This window comes from Colias croceus, chromosome 5, assembly GCF_905220415.1.
Source record: "Colias croceus chromosome 5, ilColCroc2.1".
NCBI lineage: Eukaryota > Metazoa > Arthropoda > Insecta > Lepidoptera > Pieridae > Colias > Colias croceus.
Genome location: NC_059541.1, coordinates 5,363,732 through 5,382,632, shown reverse-complemented (window position 1 = coordinate 5,382,632; position 18,901 = coordinate 5,363,732). Strand labels below are relative to the sequence as shown.

Here is an 18,901-nt window from a genome sequence, read left to right as displayed (position 1 = left end):
ACATTCACGATCGAAAAATCCAACAGCATTACCCTGGAGATCTTTTAACCAGTTCACCGTTTTACCAATAAAAATGGCAAATTTATTTTCAAAATAATGGCAACATACGTTGAAGTTTTGTATTCCTTCATATCTGTAAAATTATGATTCGTATTAAAGAAATAAATCAGCCAAATAATTTACAGAAAACCTGTGAAACGATGTTTTATCTTTTTGTTTTGTTTTCGGGAACAAATTTTACAGCGTTTTATCACAAGACAGCATTTTTTTACTAAAATTGCAAACCCTTTTTGACGTATTGCATGACACTATATGCGCTATAGCACTGGTGCAGCGACGTATTTGCTTTTGATTTCGTATTTTCTTTGACAAGGGCGACGGGCGGTTGTCATGCTCCATCTGTACTTTATTTTGTAATCTAAGAACACATTATTAATATTAAATATACAGATGTCACCTAAAAGCTGTCAAAAAGTGGCAAGTAACACATTTTTAAAATGGTTGTTTAATACGATATTCGATGAATAAGTTTTAACTAAGGATTGAAAATTCGGCCCTTAGTCAAGTAAATTTTCTAATAAGTTTATTCTTACTTATAGTTTAAGTTCAGATTTAGTATATTTTCAGATCTCTAACATGAAGTGCATAATGTTCACATAACTTTGTGTCTTTATTTTTAGTCTATGATTCGTCAAATTTAGTTTTCTTTATCTAAGTCTTCCCTATTACATTGTATTTTATATTAAGTGTATGAGGTAACGCATAGTGATATTTTCATGTTAACAAATCAATAATAATTAAAACGTAACCGATATATTGCGCACAAAAAAGAACTTTTTACTTCTGTAGGGCTTGCATACTTGTTTTGGGTTTCTTACTTAAATTAATTAAGAGGAAACATTGAAAGTGAGTGTTATTCGAATGATTGTGTATTTTTAGAAGGGTTAGAATGGCGCTACACAAGCGACGCGAACGATCATTTCGCTAATTTTGATTGGTCATTTGATCCTCGGTCAGCCAATTGAAAGCCTTCAATTGGTTGATTTTAAGCGGAACAATCGTTCGTGCCTTTTGTTTAAGATTTTAAGATTTTAATTTTTAATCTCAGAGCAATAAACCTATAGAGTTCTTATATTGAGACAGAACAAAATACATATTTTCTAATCTACTTACTCTTAGTCAATAACAGCATAAGCCAGATTGAGATAGCGATAGAGTATCTGCACTGTCTTCAAACGTAGCGCGCCGGCAGTCAGTTTGTTTTCCAACCAGCTGGTGGGCTCAGTGCGTCGCGTCGCCGTCAAGTGTTTTTAACGAAATATTTAGAAAATATAAAGTGTTTCTTTTTATTTGTCAGTGTGCTAAAATAACTATTGTATGTTTAGCTACCGGCTATCACTAGTCGAATGGGAGTTTTGGATAAAAACAATGTAAAAATATCTTTCCATCGGTAAGTGATTTTCAGCAAATTGATAAATATTTATGTTTTAAACCTATTTGAAGGTTTTATCAAGCGCTTTTTTGTAATTTTATGTTGTAACTGTAACATTTACCCACTTTATGGGGTTGTGGAATACAAAATAATGAAATAATTTTTAAAAAATGGCACAATAATATCACGTTTGGCATTTTGTTTACCACCGTAGTGTTGTAACACATCTAGCGTATATTATCGATTTATGACAAAAAATCTATTTCATATTAACGTTGATTTATTTATTTTGTTTCATACATCAGATTTATATTATGTAGTTGTTGTTGCAAAGAATAGATGTAAATTTTCTACAGCAGGAAAATAAAAAACACCACGTGATTGTTTTATTTGACTTATGTGTTTTAGTTTTAGTTTGTTGTTTATTAATTTCTGTTTTAGATTATTAATAAATTCATTTTGTTTTAGATTTCCAGAGCTAAATAAAAAATGGGAATAAAACATGAGACATGAGTAGATTGGACGCCGACACAATTTGCTATATTGTGTTCACTGCATTTCGAGCCTGCGTGTTATCAAGATGGATACCTACTCTAGAAGAATGCAATCTTACGCTTACGTTTTTTTTTTGTTCCTGTAGATAATAAATACATTTGATTAAAGAAAGTGAATTTTTATTTTGAAATTTTTTACACCTAAGTTACTTTAAATGTGTAACTATGTGAAAATTAAACGGTTGATTAAATGACAGTTCTCATAGATGAGAAACTACTATTGAAATACATACTTAATATACATGCGTTTTCAAAGAAAAACCCGCATAGTTCCCATTCCTGTTGGATTTACGGGATCAAAAGTAATTTTTCCAAATTTCATTGTAATCGGTTTAGTATATTCGCATGAAAGAGTAACAAACATCCATCCTCACTAACTTTCGCCTTATTAGTAGGATGTTAGGAAAATGTTTTCATTAAGACTGTCCTTTTATTAACTTGTTAAAATTAAAATGCTGCATGATTCCTTCATGCTGACTGTGCCTTTCTCCTCACTCCTTTAACTTTATCATCATTTCCATCTTTATTTTAAATTAGTTACATTTCAAGTTTTAATTTTTTTTTTATAATATACTTACCTACTAGCTTTCCACCCGCGTTTTTAAAGAAGATCCTGCACAGTTACCGTTCACGTGGGATGTCCGGGATAAAACCTATCCTATGTGTGTATGTACAAAATTTCATTGTAATCGGTTCCGCAGTGAAAGAGTAACATCCATTCTCGCATAATTTCGCATTTATTATATACGTAGGATTAAACAAATAATGTATTCAACTGAAATTAATTATTAGTTTTGTTTTTTTTTTTTTATTTATTATTTCACGAAACCGTAAATGCAAAATACATTCACGATTTTATCGATTGAAGCACATCCCATCACTATCACATTCTATCTATCTAAATACGTACCTATAGTAAAAATGGTGCCATGACTATGTTGAAACGTAGCTTGTTGTCTATAGCTGTCTCATTCTTTCATACAACGTTTTCTTTAGATATAGAGAAACAAATATATGTAAATTGTATACGCTCGATACAAGTACTCTATAGGTTTATTGCTCTGAGATTTTAATCCTACCGGGCCTGCTAGTTGTATTCATTCATGGAGATAAATTATTACTTGAAGCAATATTGGCATAAATATATTTCGTCATTCGGAGATATCAATAATAATTTTATTCATCTCACGTACGTGTCGGTACGTTTTTTGTTTCTAACTTTCTATGCGTTATCTTTCATGGTTTTATGTATCTGATACCAAAGAACATAGCTATTAAAATAAATTGCCTGTAATTATAATAAATGTCTAAACCTGTATCAATTGATTTTTTTTAAACCTACATTAGTGACTTGTATTAAAAAAATACAACGAAATTTACTATTATAAACTAGAAATGAAGCAAAGTATGAAGAGCCCGGCCGTTGGCCGTCGTTGGCTCTTGGGTTTTAATAAGAAGTAATAATAAATCGTAGTCGTGAATTGCTCCCTCTCTGACCTTTTTTTTTCATTCAAATTTCAGATAAAGTGCAACAAATAATTTCAAGAAATCAAAAATGAAGTTTAGTCAAGAGTATAGATAGATAGGTAAATGTACTGACTATGTTAATAATACGTACTATGTTTCACTGGTCATTTTTCTGTATGGGAAAAGTCAAATATCAAGTTCCGTGTTTTTATAATTTTTTTTTTAGTTTCTATTGGGAGTTAAACGTGGGATAGATGTGGCGGCGTAGCGGATGTGAACCTGACCCTTAGTTATGGAATTAATTTGATAATTAATTATCAATTTACAAAAAACCGGTCAAGTGCCACTTTCGCGTACTTGTTCTGTACAATGGGGACCCCCCTTAATATTTTTTTTTTTATTTATAGTACTTGTTGTTATTAGCGGCAACGGAAATACAGCATGTTTTGTGAAAATTTTAGCTTGCTATAAACTTATAAAGTAAGCTAAAATTTTCACAAATTCTTATGAATTACAGCCTGCAGACAGACAGACAGCGGAGCCTTAGGATTTGGTTACCGTTATTGCGACAGCCTTAATACCGGAATGCCCATCTGATATGATAGACTTAATCCAAAATTTGAATTCCGGTAGCCTACTTCACGAATGTAGGTATTATGCATGTCTTAAAAATCTGATAAGATATTAACTTTTACATAAAGTCTGTAATCTGTATATAATAAAAACATCTATACATATAATAAATCTGTAGAAGGGTCAATTCTGTACATTGAAAATATTGAAAAAATAAATAGCAGGGGGTGTTACTGGATCGATACCAAACCCAAATACCTATGTGATTAAAAAAATTTTTGTCAGTCTGTCTGTCTGTCTGTATGTTCAGGCATCACGTGAAAACTAACGGTTCGATTTCGATGAAACTTGGTATAATTATACCTTATTATCCTGGGCATAAAATAGGATACTTTTTATCCCGGAAAATTACGTAGAAAAAAATAAATCTTCATTTTTCCGCGCGGACGGAGTCGCGGGTGGAAGCTAGTAATATATTTAGTTCCAGATTCAAATTTTATTAGTGTATTGCAGCAAGTCGAGCAGCAAGTGTACTGTTTGAAAATTCATAGAATTTCAAATTTCATTCGAGAAATTAATTTTGGATGTGGCAACGCTTACTCAGATATAATTTTTGAAATACCTCATTTCTTTTTTTCTTAAAATTGTTCCACGGTAAATATATATTTATCTGAATAAATTCGAATGTTATGATAATTATAGGTAAACCAGAATCTGATGGCAATTAGGGAAATCAAAATTTTGAGTGTGCAACCCTAGGGAAAATGGACTGAACGATCTTGATACTGCTTATTTTTTATTTTGTCCTCAATATCATTAGTCACATTACATAAGTGGATAATACTGTACTTAATAATGAGATATCCACTATATTATGTAGGTACATACTTACATGTATACCTAATATACAATTGTACATATTACTTTTATACAGGTAATACATATTATTATTTACACATACCTATATTTGTATATTCATTACCAGTATGCCATGTGAAAATATCGATATAATGATAATGTAGATTAAAACTGCTTAAAATTTTTTATAAAATAAAATAAAAATAAAATAAAACTATGTTTATTTTCGTAAGTATTAACTAATACACACATTATAAATTTGACTTGGACAGCTTGGACTTGACGAATAGCCGTATTGGAAACTCCTGTAATAAGTTTTCATAAAATTATATTCTAATCAACAAACAATATTATAGTTACCTACATATAATATTTTTTTAATTTAAAGTATCAAAACGGGTAAGTCCAATTTACCAATAAAATCTTCAAAATTGAAAATTGTGATGTGTTTGACCCTTCTTCATCGAATGTTTTTCTATACACATTATAAACAACACCTCTTGCTTGTGATCGCAGCGGCTTTTTCGACATTTTCGAAGATTTTTTAGACAAAATCCTAAAAATTATTCATCAACTGCAAAAAAGACAAATAATTTGACAACCAATTTGATAGTTGTCAAATAAGTTGCCACATGAAAATCTTTTATTTCTTAAATATAAATATGCCATCAGATTCTGGTAGACCTATATCATCTCCTATGGTTATAAACTTAGAGTATATACAATAGTATAGAGCGAGTGTATTGCACAAATTGCTTATTGCGCATCGTAGGCAGATGAGCTATAGATACTATATAGATGTATGTGTGACAAATAGGGATGGGTAGGTATCAATTGCGTGTTGAACTGTCGATAAGTTATGTAAATAAATATGTATCATAAGTAAATTTTTATGTTCAATAAGTTATTAAAGGAAAAATATACGAATAAAGTATAAATATGTAATTTTAAATTTGTCTACCAACTGAATAAAGTTTGTTTATTCCATTTGAATATTAAATATTATATATGAAATTTTCTTGTATTAATTATAAGTACTTTAAAAAAATATCTTTAATTGGAATATCAGAAAAACGTGAGTACTTTTTAAATAATAAAGTTAATAAAATAAAAGATCAGGTTTAGTGCTATTTCTTTAATAATAAATCAAACCATAATAATAATATTTTAAAAATGGTAAAAAATATTAAGAAATAATTAATAATTTAAAATGATAATATAATAAATAATATTAATAATTTTTTTATTTAATTTTATCCATTCTACTATCGAAATCTTCAAAATCAATTTAGCGGTTCAGAAAATATATCGTAACATTACATACTTTACATTTACATTCGCATTCATAATATTAGAAAGTGTATCATACAAAACACACCACAAATATATTTATAATACATTTTTAAAAGAGTTTCAAAATTTTAAGTTCAATAAATAATTTGTTAAAATATAGTTCTTCTAGTAAACTTTATATCGAGTACAGCGTTGGTCAGGTCACATCACTACGATCACGTGGCGGCAGTGAGGCGCGCGAGCAAGTCTGCGCGTGTCCGCCTCTCACCTACCCTTCACCCCCGCGATGCTAGATTTATTTTCATAAAAATAAGTATAACAATCGACTTACTGATGGAATGTGATAGTGGATTTCAATTTTGTGTATTTTCTAGTATCGTTTTTGCAAGATAGAACAGCACATTTCACCATGTTTATTCGTAATATGAAAAAAAATCCAGAGCAACGCACTTCGTGAGCACTCAACCACGACTGCGAGCGCTCGCGGCGGGAACGTCGTGTTGTTCCCACCTGTGCCTACTGTTCCCACTTGGTTGTTCGCACTCTATAGATAGTATATATACTCTAAGGTTATAAATCAAAAAGTAAAATAAACAATATGTTTTATAATCTGTTTTATAAACAGTCTAAAAAATGATTTTCATTGCCACCTAGAGGGCGCTGCTAGGCTTGTTGTCCGGTCTCTCGACTCTCATTCGACATAAGACAAGTAAGATGGCGGCGATTAATGTGAAAGGCGAAACGTTGTCGTTTTTCTGCTTGTAAATAAGAGTAATAGCATTTTTAATAGAATTTACGTATTAAATAAAGAGAGCCGACTTTGATTCATAGTGCAGTAAATACGTGAAGGTTTGTGATATATTTATGACGATAAAAGTGGTTCTTCGTTTCACAATAGACAAAACCCGTCGTCACGAGCACTAGAAGAGTCGAGGCCATATTTATGATGTTATCTGTATTGTGAGCGTCCTGTGAAACCACATTGATATAATAAATTTCAAAACTAAAGAAATGGTACGTTTCCCCACGCATATGCTTACTTCGTACTAATGTTCATTTACCTGATCTCTCATCGCCAAAGCGCATTGACGCTTCTGTTTCGAAGCGGCTAAAAATCTTGTTTCAATTAAGTTTACTAGAAGATCGCTATGTTTACTAATTCACTTAAATATTGTTAAAATGTGACTGTTTACCAATATATCTATTCATCTCATACCTATTTGTAAAAATTTACATCTAATAAGATGCATTTCATTGTTATTGTTTATTTATTGAATGTTGTCTTTTTTTCAGGAGTGCAATCCATGAAGATAAATTTGAAACTTAAAATATGAATACATGTGCTTCAGTGTAGTGATATTTGAAATATAAAACATTTCTATTGAAAGACTATGGATGAAAGTGTGGACTTGTATTGAAATATTAAATTAAAACAATACTAACAACACGGAGGTGGTAATGGATCCAGTAGGACCATGGTCAGCATATGCTTCTTACAATCGGCTAGCTGGTGTTCAGGCTGGTGCGGCAAGTGGAGATTTTCATCACCACCTGGCAAGCAGTGGTACGGGCCTAGGCAGTCAATCAGTGCCTTCAACCACGAGCCAATTGTTACTTCAAGCAGCTCACACCACTGCATCTCTTGCAGGACAATTAGGTTCATCAACTGCATCACCATTTAATCCTGGTGGCTTCCTGTCTCCCCCAGCCGTTAGTTATGATGCAGTGTTTTCACCATTATTTCATCATGCAAACCCTAAGCCGGCCCACTATAGTTCTTCTCTTCAACACCGGCAAGTCATAGCACAAGCCCAAGCTGCAGTGGCATCTAAACAATCTTCTGTAGAATCTGAACTTTCTTCATTAAGAGAAAATTACTCTCATCAAGCAATTGCTGCACAAGGAACCTCATTTTTTGACCAGCCTTCGACACCAGGCAGTACTGCAGGCTTAAGTTGGCAAGGCAATAATCAACTGCCAAGCCCTTTTGGAATTCTGCCCCATGAAAGTGTAGTGCCCTCGTCACCAAGTCCAGCAACGACAAAAGCAGGAGCTACATATGATAATTTTAATGCTCATTTTGCAGCTGCTCAAACTCTAAATAACCACATTAATTCTCAAATTGCCAATGCTGGACAGAAACCAGCGAACAGATCGGGATCTCCAGCAACAGCATCAAAACAGCCAGTTTCTTCAACATCATCAACATTTTATCAATCCCCATCCACTTATGGAAATCAAAGTGAAAACTCATATAGTACAAGCAGTTCAAAAAGTGGAATTTCATCACAACAGGATTATGCGGGAAGTAAGTCTTATTCAAGTTCTGCAAGTTCCACTGCTCATTCTCAGCAGTCTTGTATTGTGTCAACTCCAACAGTAACTTCATCCCCAACCCCTCCCAGTAAAGACTATAGATCCTCATCCTCTAATTCAAGCAGACCCTCTGCATCTATTTATCATTCTCAATCACCGAAAAGTGCCAGTAGTGAAAAGCCTTCAAGACCATCAAATACTAGTAGTGGGTTTGTATCACCTACATCTAAGCCACCTCAGGTTCAGACTAAAGCTCAAAGCAAAGTTTACCCTGAACTCAGCAGTGAACAAAGAAAAAGTTGTGATTCAATTGATAAATTGCAGCCACAGTCATCTCCAATCAGTTATTCCATTATGGATGCACCTGGGCGGCTAAGTTTTAATAATGGTAATGGTAGTTCTAAGTCAAGTAGAATAGGTAACTCCCCATATTCTTCCTCACAGAATTCAAGTTTTAGGCATTATCAAAGTGGAAATAATGTTGAAACTGAATATCATGTTAGAGCCAAAAGCAGTTCAAGTACTGATACTGGATATTCTAGTAGTAGTTCTCAAAATGGACCTGATTGTAGTATAGGTGCTAAAAGACAAAGTCCTTTACAAGCAGCACCACAAACATCCCCATTAGGCCATAGGTCTAGTCCTGCATACCCAGTATATCACAGCCCTATGAATTCTATAAATTCACCTCAACAACATTCAGAACATTATAGTAAAGTTAGTAACCCTGCACCCCGTTCACCACTAGATGCATCTATTTCAAGACCCCCATCCCAAAATAGTCAAGTAGCCTACCCTTCAGTCATTACTAGAGCGTTAGGTATTGAACAAAATAAGTCGTACAGTGAAAGCCGTTATGAACGTAATCAAAGCTCTACACCTAACTGTTGGGAGACTGACAGACAAAGAAAATATACCAGTAGTAGTAGTAGCAATAATACCAGTAATTCAATTAGTTATAGTACATTATCCGAAAGTAATACTCATAATGAAAAGTCATCTCAATCTCAAAATTCTAGTGATAGGTTAGGTATAAGTGAAAAGCATCATTATTTTGATAGCAATAACGTAGCTTTACAGGATCTTTCCAGTTGTCGTGGTGATCCAATGAGTATAGTTAAGAATTTACAAAGTTTGCAACAAAGTTGTCAAGTACAAGAGTCTAAAACAAGTAAAAATTCAACAACTGTGCCTAATGCTATCCCAGCACCTAAAGTTACCAGACGTAAGAGTACAGAAAAGCCTATTTCACATTCTAATGAGCTCTCAAATGCTGCAGTGATGGCTGACTATTTAGCTACTAGAATACCACCCCCTGCACATAGTTCTACAAGTAATCAACAACAGAATGGCAGCTTTTTTGATTTCGAACGGTGGAATCTCCCACCACCTCCCCCTAAAATGTTTCCTGGCACATCAGCTTTCGGTTCTCAAGCACCTCTACACGCCTCAAACTTTGCTAACCAACATCAAGCCCTTGCAATGCAGCATGGCCATGCATTAACATACTTCCCGCCCTTTCACTTAGGTCCGCATCCTGATTTCCAATCCTCTGTGGAGTTAACACCATTATCGTCATTTAGTGAAACTCCACCTTCGGCTTCCTCGTCATCATTTTCTACGCCTGAAACTCGTGAAGAGGAACAGCCTAAGGTGGTAGTACCCAATATAGAGGAAGAACTTGGTTTCCTTGCAGAACAACGAGCAAATTCTTCGTCGACGGTAGCACCCTCTTCACAGCAGCAGAACCTAAACAGTACCTCGCAAGACACTACTTCAAAAATTATGGAAAAAAAATTCAATGTTCCTGTCACGGGCCCGGGTTCAGGCTTCATGGCTTCTTATTTAAAATTCTTACAAGGAGAACGCGACACGTCTCCTCCACCGGCCGGCCGAGGCGCTAGAAAGTCTACTTGGTCGAGAACAAACACCAACAGCAATACGGTCAATAACAAGACATACAATCCGAACGATGTCACAAAAAGCCAATGCGAAGCGAATTCAACACAGCAAAGTGCTAACGGCGCGATGGCTCCGACGAACGCTTTAAACACAGGTATGTCCCTAAGTAACCCTGTCATGAGTTCAACGGCGAGTATGAACGCGACAGGTCTGTTGGGTGCTAATCAGTTACACGGGGCGCAAGCTAATCTGCTAGGGTCGCAAGCGAAAGGCGTAGAATTGGACGACCCGAGATATTACCATTTAAATAAAGAACGAAAAAGAAAGTACGACGGCACGGAAGATTCCGCGTACGAGGCGGAAGAGGAGGCGCGAAGGCTGAACAAGCCCGTGCTGAACGTGCCGAGCACGCCGCTGAACGACAAGGCGAAGAAGGGGCGCGCGACGGCGATGAACAAGCCCACGCCGTCAGCGGCGATCGCGCCCCAGCCGGCCGCGCCCAAGAAGCCGCGCCCGCCCGCGCCGCCGCCCGTGGCCTCGCTGCAGGCAGCGCCCCAACAACAATACTATTACCAACACCAACCCGACGAAGGTGCGTTCAATTTACTAGATTTCCATTTGAGAAGTAGAGCGCGATGGTGAAGAACTAGCCCTGAAGCTTGTATGACAGGAGCAAGCTAACTGCCGATACTGGCAGCTCTTGTGAAAACTTGTTACATTTTAACTGTGATATGTAAATTTTTTATTAGATGAAATCTATTATTATCGACGACTGTAAATAATTTCTATGATAAAAATGTGATGTATCTATCTTTGTAGAGGTTGTTATTTTAGGGTTAGTCTGTAACAAGATTTCACCGTAATAATTGTTGTTATTGATGACACATTATTAGTGCCATTTAATTGTAAATTGTAGAAATTGTGACTCTTGTCATACTCGCTATTGAAGGGGTGCTACCATTAATAATTCCAAAAATGTGGTATATTTTTATATGGGATTGATACCAGTGGGTGTCTTTTGTAAATATAAAATGTATTGTATTTACAGTATTTGATTTAGTTCGTACTTATGATAGTGTATTCATATATTTTGCTGTTAGCTAAAGTGATTTTATATTATAAGGAAGATGAAATGCATAATACTTTGACAGCTATAAGTTATGAGAAACATGTATTAGCAGGTCATGCCCGGAATATAAGTTTTTGTATTTCTATTTAATTGTTATTTGTTTATGCACAATTCTCAATATTTTATGTAAATACTTTTGTATAATAGGAGGAAAAAACATAAAAATAAATGCGAGTATATTACTGATTATTGTGTTACATAATTTTAGTTTGTAATTATTCCTGGTAGCACCCTTCAATTCGCCAATTAGGGATAACATGTCCATAGTAAAATATTGTTTTTGAACTCTAATGACAAACTATAACTTAATTTGTACATAATATTAATTGCAACATGATTGCAATATGTGCACATGTTATCGCAATGGTGAATAGTTCATCATCATCCCTTTCCTGAGCCTATCCCGTATTATTTTCTCATTACTATGTATTTTCCGGGTAAAACGAATCGCATATTACGGATGAAACAGGTAAATAAAATACTTCCAATTTATTCGTTTATTTCAAAAATATAACATTAATATTAACACATAATTTAGTAGGTGCTCATGCAGTCGGTTTAGGATACGGAGTGTATGGATCGACGGACAATGACGCTAACTCGAACAGGAAATTGCATAACATTAAATCCCATCAGCAGATTTCTAACACGGGTCAAATCGACAATACGCGACCGATTGAAGAAATGCCTTATCAGGTAATTGTATGTTTTATCACTTAAGATACAACTTAGATGTTAAATCATTTCTAATATAGATTGCAATAATTATGTGAACATACAGTACAATAAAACATGATTTTGGTCGAATTCATTTTTGTGATTTGTTTTTTAGTCTGGGGAGTTTGTTGCGTTAAAAAATGAGCTCAATGAAATGTGGCCAGCGATATGGAGAGTAGATGGTAAAACGTTATTACAGAAATACGAGCCTTTTGAAGAAAATGGAAAAGTTTTATATAGAAACATATCGACGGTAAAAAAATGTTTTATTAACAGAAACATAAATTTTTGTTAACTACAAAATTAATAACAATATTTCAATTTAAAATTTCAGTATACAGTGTGGAATCCAGAAAACAAAAAACTATATACTCAAGTTCAAGTTAAAATACGTTCTCAAACTCATTTAGAAACAATAGTTGAATTAGTGAGAAGTGAATTGCAGGGTGATGACTGCCATTTCATAGAAAAAAGAATGTTAGAGACCCAAATGTATCAGGAAAATTTTGAAGTGTACATTCAAACGTTAATATCGCATGCCTTAGACCCGAATTTCTTAACAGAAATATTTCAAGAACAGGGTAAGTTTTTTAACCCCTTACCGCATACAAAGCCATATATGGACGACGAAGTTTATGAATTTTTTAAAGGCTAACTATAAACAATATCTAAAAAAACTACCTTACATCTTAAACAGCATTTCATCGAGAATTGGAGTGTAATTAATTTATACAGTGTAAATATTATCCATCAGATATATTATAGATTTAGTCTAGCGCGTGCGACGGTTTGGGTGGTCGGAAAAAACCGTGATTTTCAAATTAAGATTTCAATATCAAAAAGGTGAGTAAAGCCATGAAAAAAAATATTACTTCATTCTTTAGTCTTTCTAAAATAAGGTAAAACATTTGGTTAGGTTGTTTTTTTTGCTTTAATCATGTTTTTTTGTACTTTTCCAAATCTGTCATATTTGGCTTCGTATGCATTCCGTCCAAAATATATTATGTCATATGTGGCTTGGTATGCATTCAATGATACTTCCACTGATTGTTCCAGTTTCGATCCTGGACACTTTTATCTCACTGCTAAGCATGTAAATATCATATCATCATCAATAAATACAGACTCATGCTATATGCCACTGTATGATTTTTAATTAGCCGTTTCAGAGCAAATGCGAAAGTCAGGGAAAGCTTTTATTACCAAAAGTCGTGGTCGTCTCTCAAAAACTTAGAAACATCGGCATCTCTGGAGTCTCCTCAGTATTTCTGACTCGCCAATTGCCGCAAAAAAGCTACGAAAAACTCCTGCAGGACATCTAGATTTTCACTTTGATTCTGTACGATCTGATGGGATTAGTCATTACCGAATTTGGAAGAAGAACGCCCGTCAGCTATGCCTATATTGTTCCAATTTCGTTCCTTCACGTTATGTGAAAAATATAACGTGTATTTATGTTATAATGACAAACGTAATTGTTTTAAGCAACTTCACGAAGTATACCTAAGTTGGCTGTGATCCCGGGTGTTATTTAGGTATCCACATAAAGTGCTAACATTTCGCCCGCGGCCTCGCCCGCGTTTTCAAAGAAAACCCCGCATAGTTCCCGTTCCCGTGGGATTTTCGGGATAAAACCTATCCTATGTGTTAGTTCAAGTTACCCTCTATATTATGTGTGCTAAATTTCATAGAAGTCGGTTCAGTAGTATTTGCGTGAAAAAGTAACAAACAAACACATACACATACATCCACCCTCACAAACTTTCGCATTTATAATATTAGTAGGATAGGATTTATGTAAAGTATATGTAGCATATCAGTTGACTTAGCATTCAGGATACAAGACTATGTTTAGTTTGGGGCTTAGCAACCGTGTGTGTGAAATTAGTCCGGAATATGTTTTTATTTTATTAATTAGTTACTTTTTTCTAATTGCATACGAAGCCATATATGACAGAAAAAATACAACAAACACTGCATACGAGTCCATATATGGCGCCGTTATATATTTTCTATTATATAAGTAAATATTTTTTTTTCTCAATTTGATCTCATAATGTAAGGTCTAATATACGCTTTTTTGCAAAAAAATAATTTTTATTTCATCTCCTTAATAATTCATGCAATAAGGGGTTAATACTTATAAAAGAAATAATTTAAATTAGCGTTTATCTCGACTTTACAACATTTTAACTCAAATATTGAATATTTCCTAATTAGAAAACACTTATCGCAATATTCGTAATCGTAACGATTGCAAAAATTCAATTAAGATAAAATTTATTTTTATCTAAACACAGCTGACTCTTCCAAACAATACAAAATAAGTGCGTAATTATTCATTTCAAATAATATGTAGCTTCATATCTATTTTAGACTCAAACTCAAGAAAATATTAATACTATTACACTTTTATACTAGCTACAAAGCCAGTGAAGGCCCTTCCCTTCTGGCTTTGTAAAACAACTTACTATATTTAAAGATTTAATTTGTTTTATACTATGTAGGTAGTGATAGTGAAGTGCGGTATTGATAACATATTATAATGTATATTAAATAGCAATTAGGTAGCACTGGTTCAGACAGTTTTCATAACTTTAGTACAGCCTAAACTGTTATCATCAAATCCTTATCATTTCTTTCTTTTAATATACTTTTGCAACATGATTGAATAGAAATAACGTGTATAAACCTCCAATTCCAGACGAGTACTTCCTATCGAACGTGAAAACGGTAGACGAGGTGACGGAGACGATGCGTTCCCGCGTGTCGTGTAGCGCGGGTGGCAGCGGTGCCGCGGCGGGCGCGCGGGCACTGGACGCCGCCGTGGGCACGTGGCCGGGGCTCAGTGTGGCTGCGGGCGCGGGCGCGTGCAGGGCATGTGCACGCCCCGCTGTCGCGAGACTGCTGCTGTATGGCCAGCCGTACAACCCGGCCACGTTGGAACCCGTGCAGCCGGACGCGAGGCTCGCGTATGAGAAGGTTAGTGATGTGTTATAGTCGCACTATTGCGTACAACGTTGCGCCCGTGGGCACGTCGCGGGCACTTGCATCTTGCATAGAATCAATCGACCCTGTGCAACTTCGTGTCAGCGGCTCGTGTCGTACCGAGCGGCAACGTCGTGTCAGCAGGCTCGTCATATTGTGTTGGTCTTGCAGAATGGCAACATGCGTCGTATGACGAACAATCGGCCTTAGAGTATGAATTGCAAGACTAGCCATGTTTTATACTGAAGAGCATTTAGTATAAATCATTGACACATCATTGTTGTACTTGATCATGACATAAACCATATTGTATTGCATTTTTGTTCAAACTATTTTTCTAACGAAAACTCAAAAATAAATTTAATTTACAGGAATTCTTAGTTTGTTCTGCGTGTTGCGGTAGAGTACAATTGTATTCGAGGATATCACACCAGAAGTATCTCATGTACTCGGAGTGCAGTAAAAGGGTGGCGGAGAAACGGTTACAAAACCCTAATAAAGATACAACAGTTATATTAAATGAGCTATTAGCAGACGAGCCTTGGTTATCTCAGGTAATTAATTATATTTGCTTATTACATTATCATAAGTGGTACTAGGGAGTTAAGATTAAATATTTGCTAATATAAAACAGGCTCTTACATTGTAATAAAACGAACAAAACTAATTTAATGTGTAAGTTGTACAAATTCCCAAAATATATACATATTTGACGCACATATTTTAGTTCCTCATCAATGTATCTATGATATACAAATAGTTTCTACCGCGTTATTTGATATGGTTATAAAAAATATAAATTTAAATAAAAACAGGATGACGTTATGTACTTAATGCTTTTTATTAAAAAAATTATACCTTATTTCAGTTATTCCGTGACGTACGACATTCCTGGGCGGAGGCGGAGTCATGGGAGAGAAAAATACGGCACGTGATGTCAAGACAAATGATATAACATTAATTATAATGTCGAATCTGAAGTGTACTGTTCAAAATACACTTTATATATGGACAATTTTTATTTAATTTTATACCTGTGAAATATGTGCGGAATGTATCTAATTGTTTTTATATTTTATAACACACGTACAGGTTAGCATTTAATTAGCATAATACAATGGAAGTGGATAGAATCTGATGTTTCATCACATTATCATCACGTATTTTTTAATAATTTTTTTCTACATTGTGATTCTCATGCTGGCCGCTACTTAGTATTAGTAGATTTAGTGTCGGTGCCATTTTGTTTACAGAAACATTTAAACATTTTTTTTACGATTCGATTCCACAGTTTTAGTTCGTTAATGTATTAGGTTAGTATTAGGGGTTTTTTTTATCCGATTGGATATCTTGTTACCAGTGGATATTATGTACTATTCAAATATATTTTTTTGCAAATAACGATTGATCAAGCATGATACTATAATTTCTGCTTGCTAAAACACCGATTCAATCCCCTCTTCTCCGTTATTTTTATGATACCAGATGATCAACTTTTTAACATGTTCGTTATTTTCGGACGTTCTTACGGAAAATCTGTAAATCTGAAAATAAAGCATTTTCTCGTATTAATAAGACTTTCAAAGAAGTAATTGATTTTATACAATAAATTGCCAATACTTATTTCATATTGCGGCAAATTGAAAAAAAAGTTTTCTTTGTTTGCTAATATTGCTTTATGTCATATTATTATTTTCATCAAAATCTTATTTTAATTATGAATTCAGATATAAATTGTGTATTAATAAATAGAAATACATACGTTTAACTTACCTATATTTTATCATCTCGCAAATTTTTTTTAATGATTTCCCTGTAATTATGTTATTCCTAAGTATATGATTCAATTAATTAAAGAATTTATTTTGTTTTTCAAGGATGATAATAATAGACCGGGAGATATTGACACAAAATTTCGAGTCATTTGTAACAGGATGGCGGTTCTACAGGGGTCTTAGTACGCAATGACAAAAAGAAAAATGATGGTGTGAACGCTGCTACCGGTGGCTTAGTCGCGTGGGTGTTAGTCGAACTCGTCGGAAAAATAGCGAAAGTCAAACGGTTTGTAACACAAAAATTTTAGAATTTACCGATAGCCCATAAAAAAGAAGTAGGCGGTAGTGTCATGCCATACTTTTCCGGTGTGACTTACAGCCCGCCATACCGATGCGAATGTGTTGATTTAAAAAAAAACAATTCAACCATTTGTACAAGGCTAACTTTTACCATCCATGGTATCCAGGGTAACTATCGTCGTGCAGCCATTTACGAAAATCGCCTATGCACATCATTTTTCTTTTTGTCATTGCGTACTAAGATCCCTGTAGAACCGCCATCCTGTTACAAATGACTCGAAATTTTGTGTTAATATCTCCCGGTCTATAAATATTATTATTTCACAGTTTACATGTACATTAGCGAACTAGGCTGGCTTTATGTAAATGCGACAATTGCAGTTCAGAAAAAACATAGACATTTTAATTAGGTCTAGCATTCTCGCCAAATGAAACGAAGCCTTATATTAAATACGTATTTGTAAACAGCAATAATTGTAAATAAATTTGTTGTGAGTGTCCAATGCTGTTTAAGGACGAAGTCGATTCGGCTGTTATAATATTATGTAAGACTCAGGAATAGCTAGAAAGTTAATTGATACCTTATTTAATTTTGGATATAAACAATCGTCATTATACTCTTGCCTTACGTTACATGTGTTGTATATACAGATTTTTTCATGCAATAATATTTGCTCCGTGGTTGTTCAAGATACAAGCAATCCTCTGTCCGATAACACATTTTGATCTAGCGTTTGCATTATTTTTATAGGCCCTCGAGAGTTTAATAAGTTTATTAGCGCCTTTTCAAAAGCTATACGTGTTTATATATTGTTTGCAAAGATATGTACAATATCTTTTTCAGTTATATAGAATATTTACTTTTATATATTTAAATCAAAAAATCGCAAATAATAATTTTTCCAGTCTTCCAAGTACCATATATCGTGACCATTATAAATAAATTTTTTAGTCATTTAATACCAGTAGTGTTTTGGCCTAATGTATAAGTATGTCTCAACGTAATTTTTTAAAACACTAACTAAGTACATTGAAATACTTATATCAAATATTCTGTCGACATAACTAAATGCTACAAATAAAAGATGGGAATAATCAGTATTGTAAAATGTTTTGCTTCTTACATATTTGACTTATTGTGATAAAACTATGAATTCATGAGACATTCCTAATGCCAGAAGAAACTTATATTAACTAGTGTATCTCATAAGCAATATACAAGCGCTGACATTACTATGCAAGCCCGTCAAAATGTGACTGATTATAGATTTCTCAATTCTTAGTTTTTACTTATAGTCCATTGAAAAGTTACATTTGGGGTCGTGTGTTTTAGAGGACGCTTTTATTTTATTTTTTTTTGATGTGTAGGGGGGGTCAGTGTGAAGCTATCACCAAGTTTGTGGGGTCACCACCCTTGTCCCACGGCCGCCATCTTGGAAAGAGCGGTTGATATGGTTTTAACGATATATCTCTTAAACTATTTATCTGATAAAAAAACATTGTAAGCATTATTTGTTGCAAATTAAATTCTTTACAACTTTAGTCCAGTGACTTTTTATCGTAACTATAAATAAAAAAAATTATAAGCGAAAATGTT

General features: G+C 34.1%; 1 protein-coding gene across 3 annotated transcripts; it reads left to right on the top strand.

The window, feature by feature from the left end:
* The first annotated feature begins 6,878 nt into the window (after positions 1 to 6,878).
* On the top strand, positions 6,879 to 16,244 carry LOC123691573 (mucin-12-like). 3 transcript variants are annotated; one of them, XM_045636011.1, is made up of 9 exons: positions 6,879 to 7,191; positions 7,471 to 8,485; positions 10,190 to 10,987; positions 12,063 to 12,220; positions 12,357 to 12,494; positions 12,576 to 12,822; positions 14,946 to 15,223; positions 15,601 to 15,783; positions 16,098 to 16,244. In XM_045636011.1, the coding sequence occupies exons 2-9, from the start codon at positions 7,636 to 7,638 to the stop codon at positions 16,182 to 16,184; spliced, it is 2,739 nt and encodes a 912-aa protein (XP_045491967.1). In that variant the 5' UTR covers positions 6,879 to 7,191; positions 7,471 to 7,635; the 3' UTR covers positions 16,185 to 16,244. The 3 variants fall into 3 exon arrangements, with proteins under 3 accessions (XP_045491967.1, XP_045491966.1, XP_045491965.1); XM_045636010.1 differs by having other exon boundaries at positions 7,471 to 10,987; positions 12,066 to 12,220; XM_045636009.1 differs by having other exon boundaries at positions 7,471 to 10,987.
* The last annotated feature ends 2,657 nt before the right edge of the window (positions 16,245 to 18,901 follow it).

Bases quoted from the DNA above. Each gene is read 5' to 3' on its own strand.
- LOC123691573 (XM_045636009.1), top strand. From the start codon at position 7,636: ATGGATCCAGTAGGACCATGGTCAGCATATGCTTCTTACAATCGGCTA. The intron at 10,988-12,062 runs GTGCGTTCAATT...CACATAATTTAG, and splicing joins CCAACACCAACCCGACGAAG to TAGGTGCTCATGCAGTCGGT. The intron at 12,495-12,575 runs GTAAAAAAATGT...TTAAAATTTCAG, and splicing joins TATATAGAAACATATCGACG to TATACAGTGTGGAATCCAGA.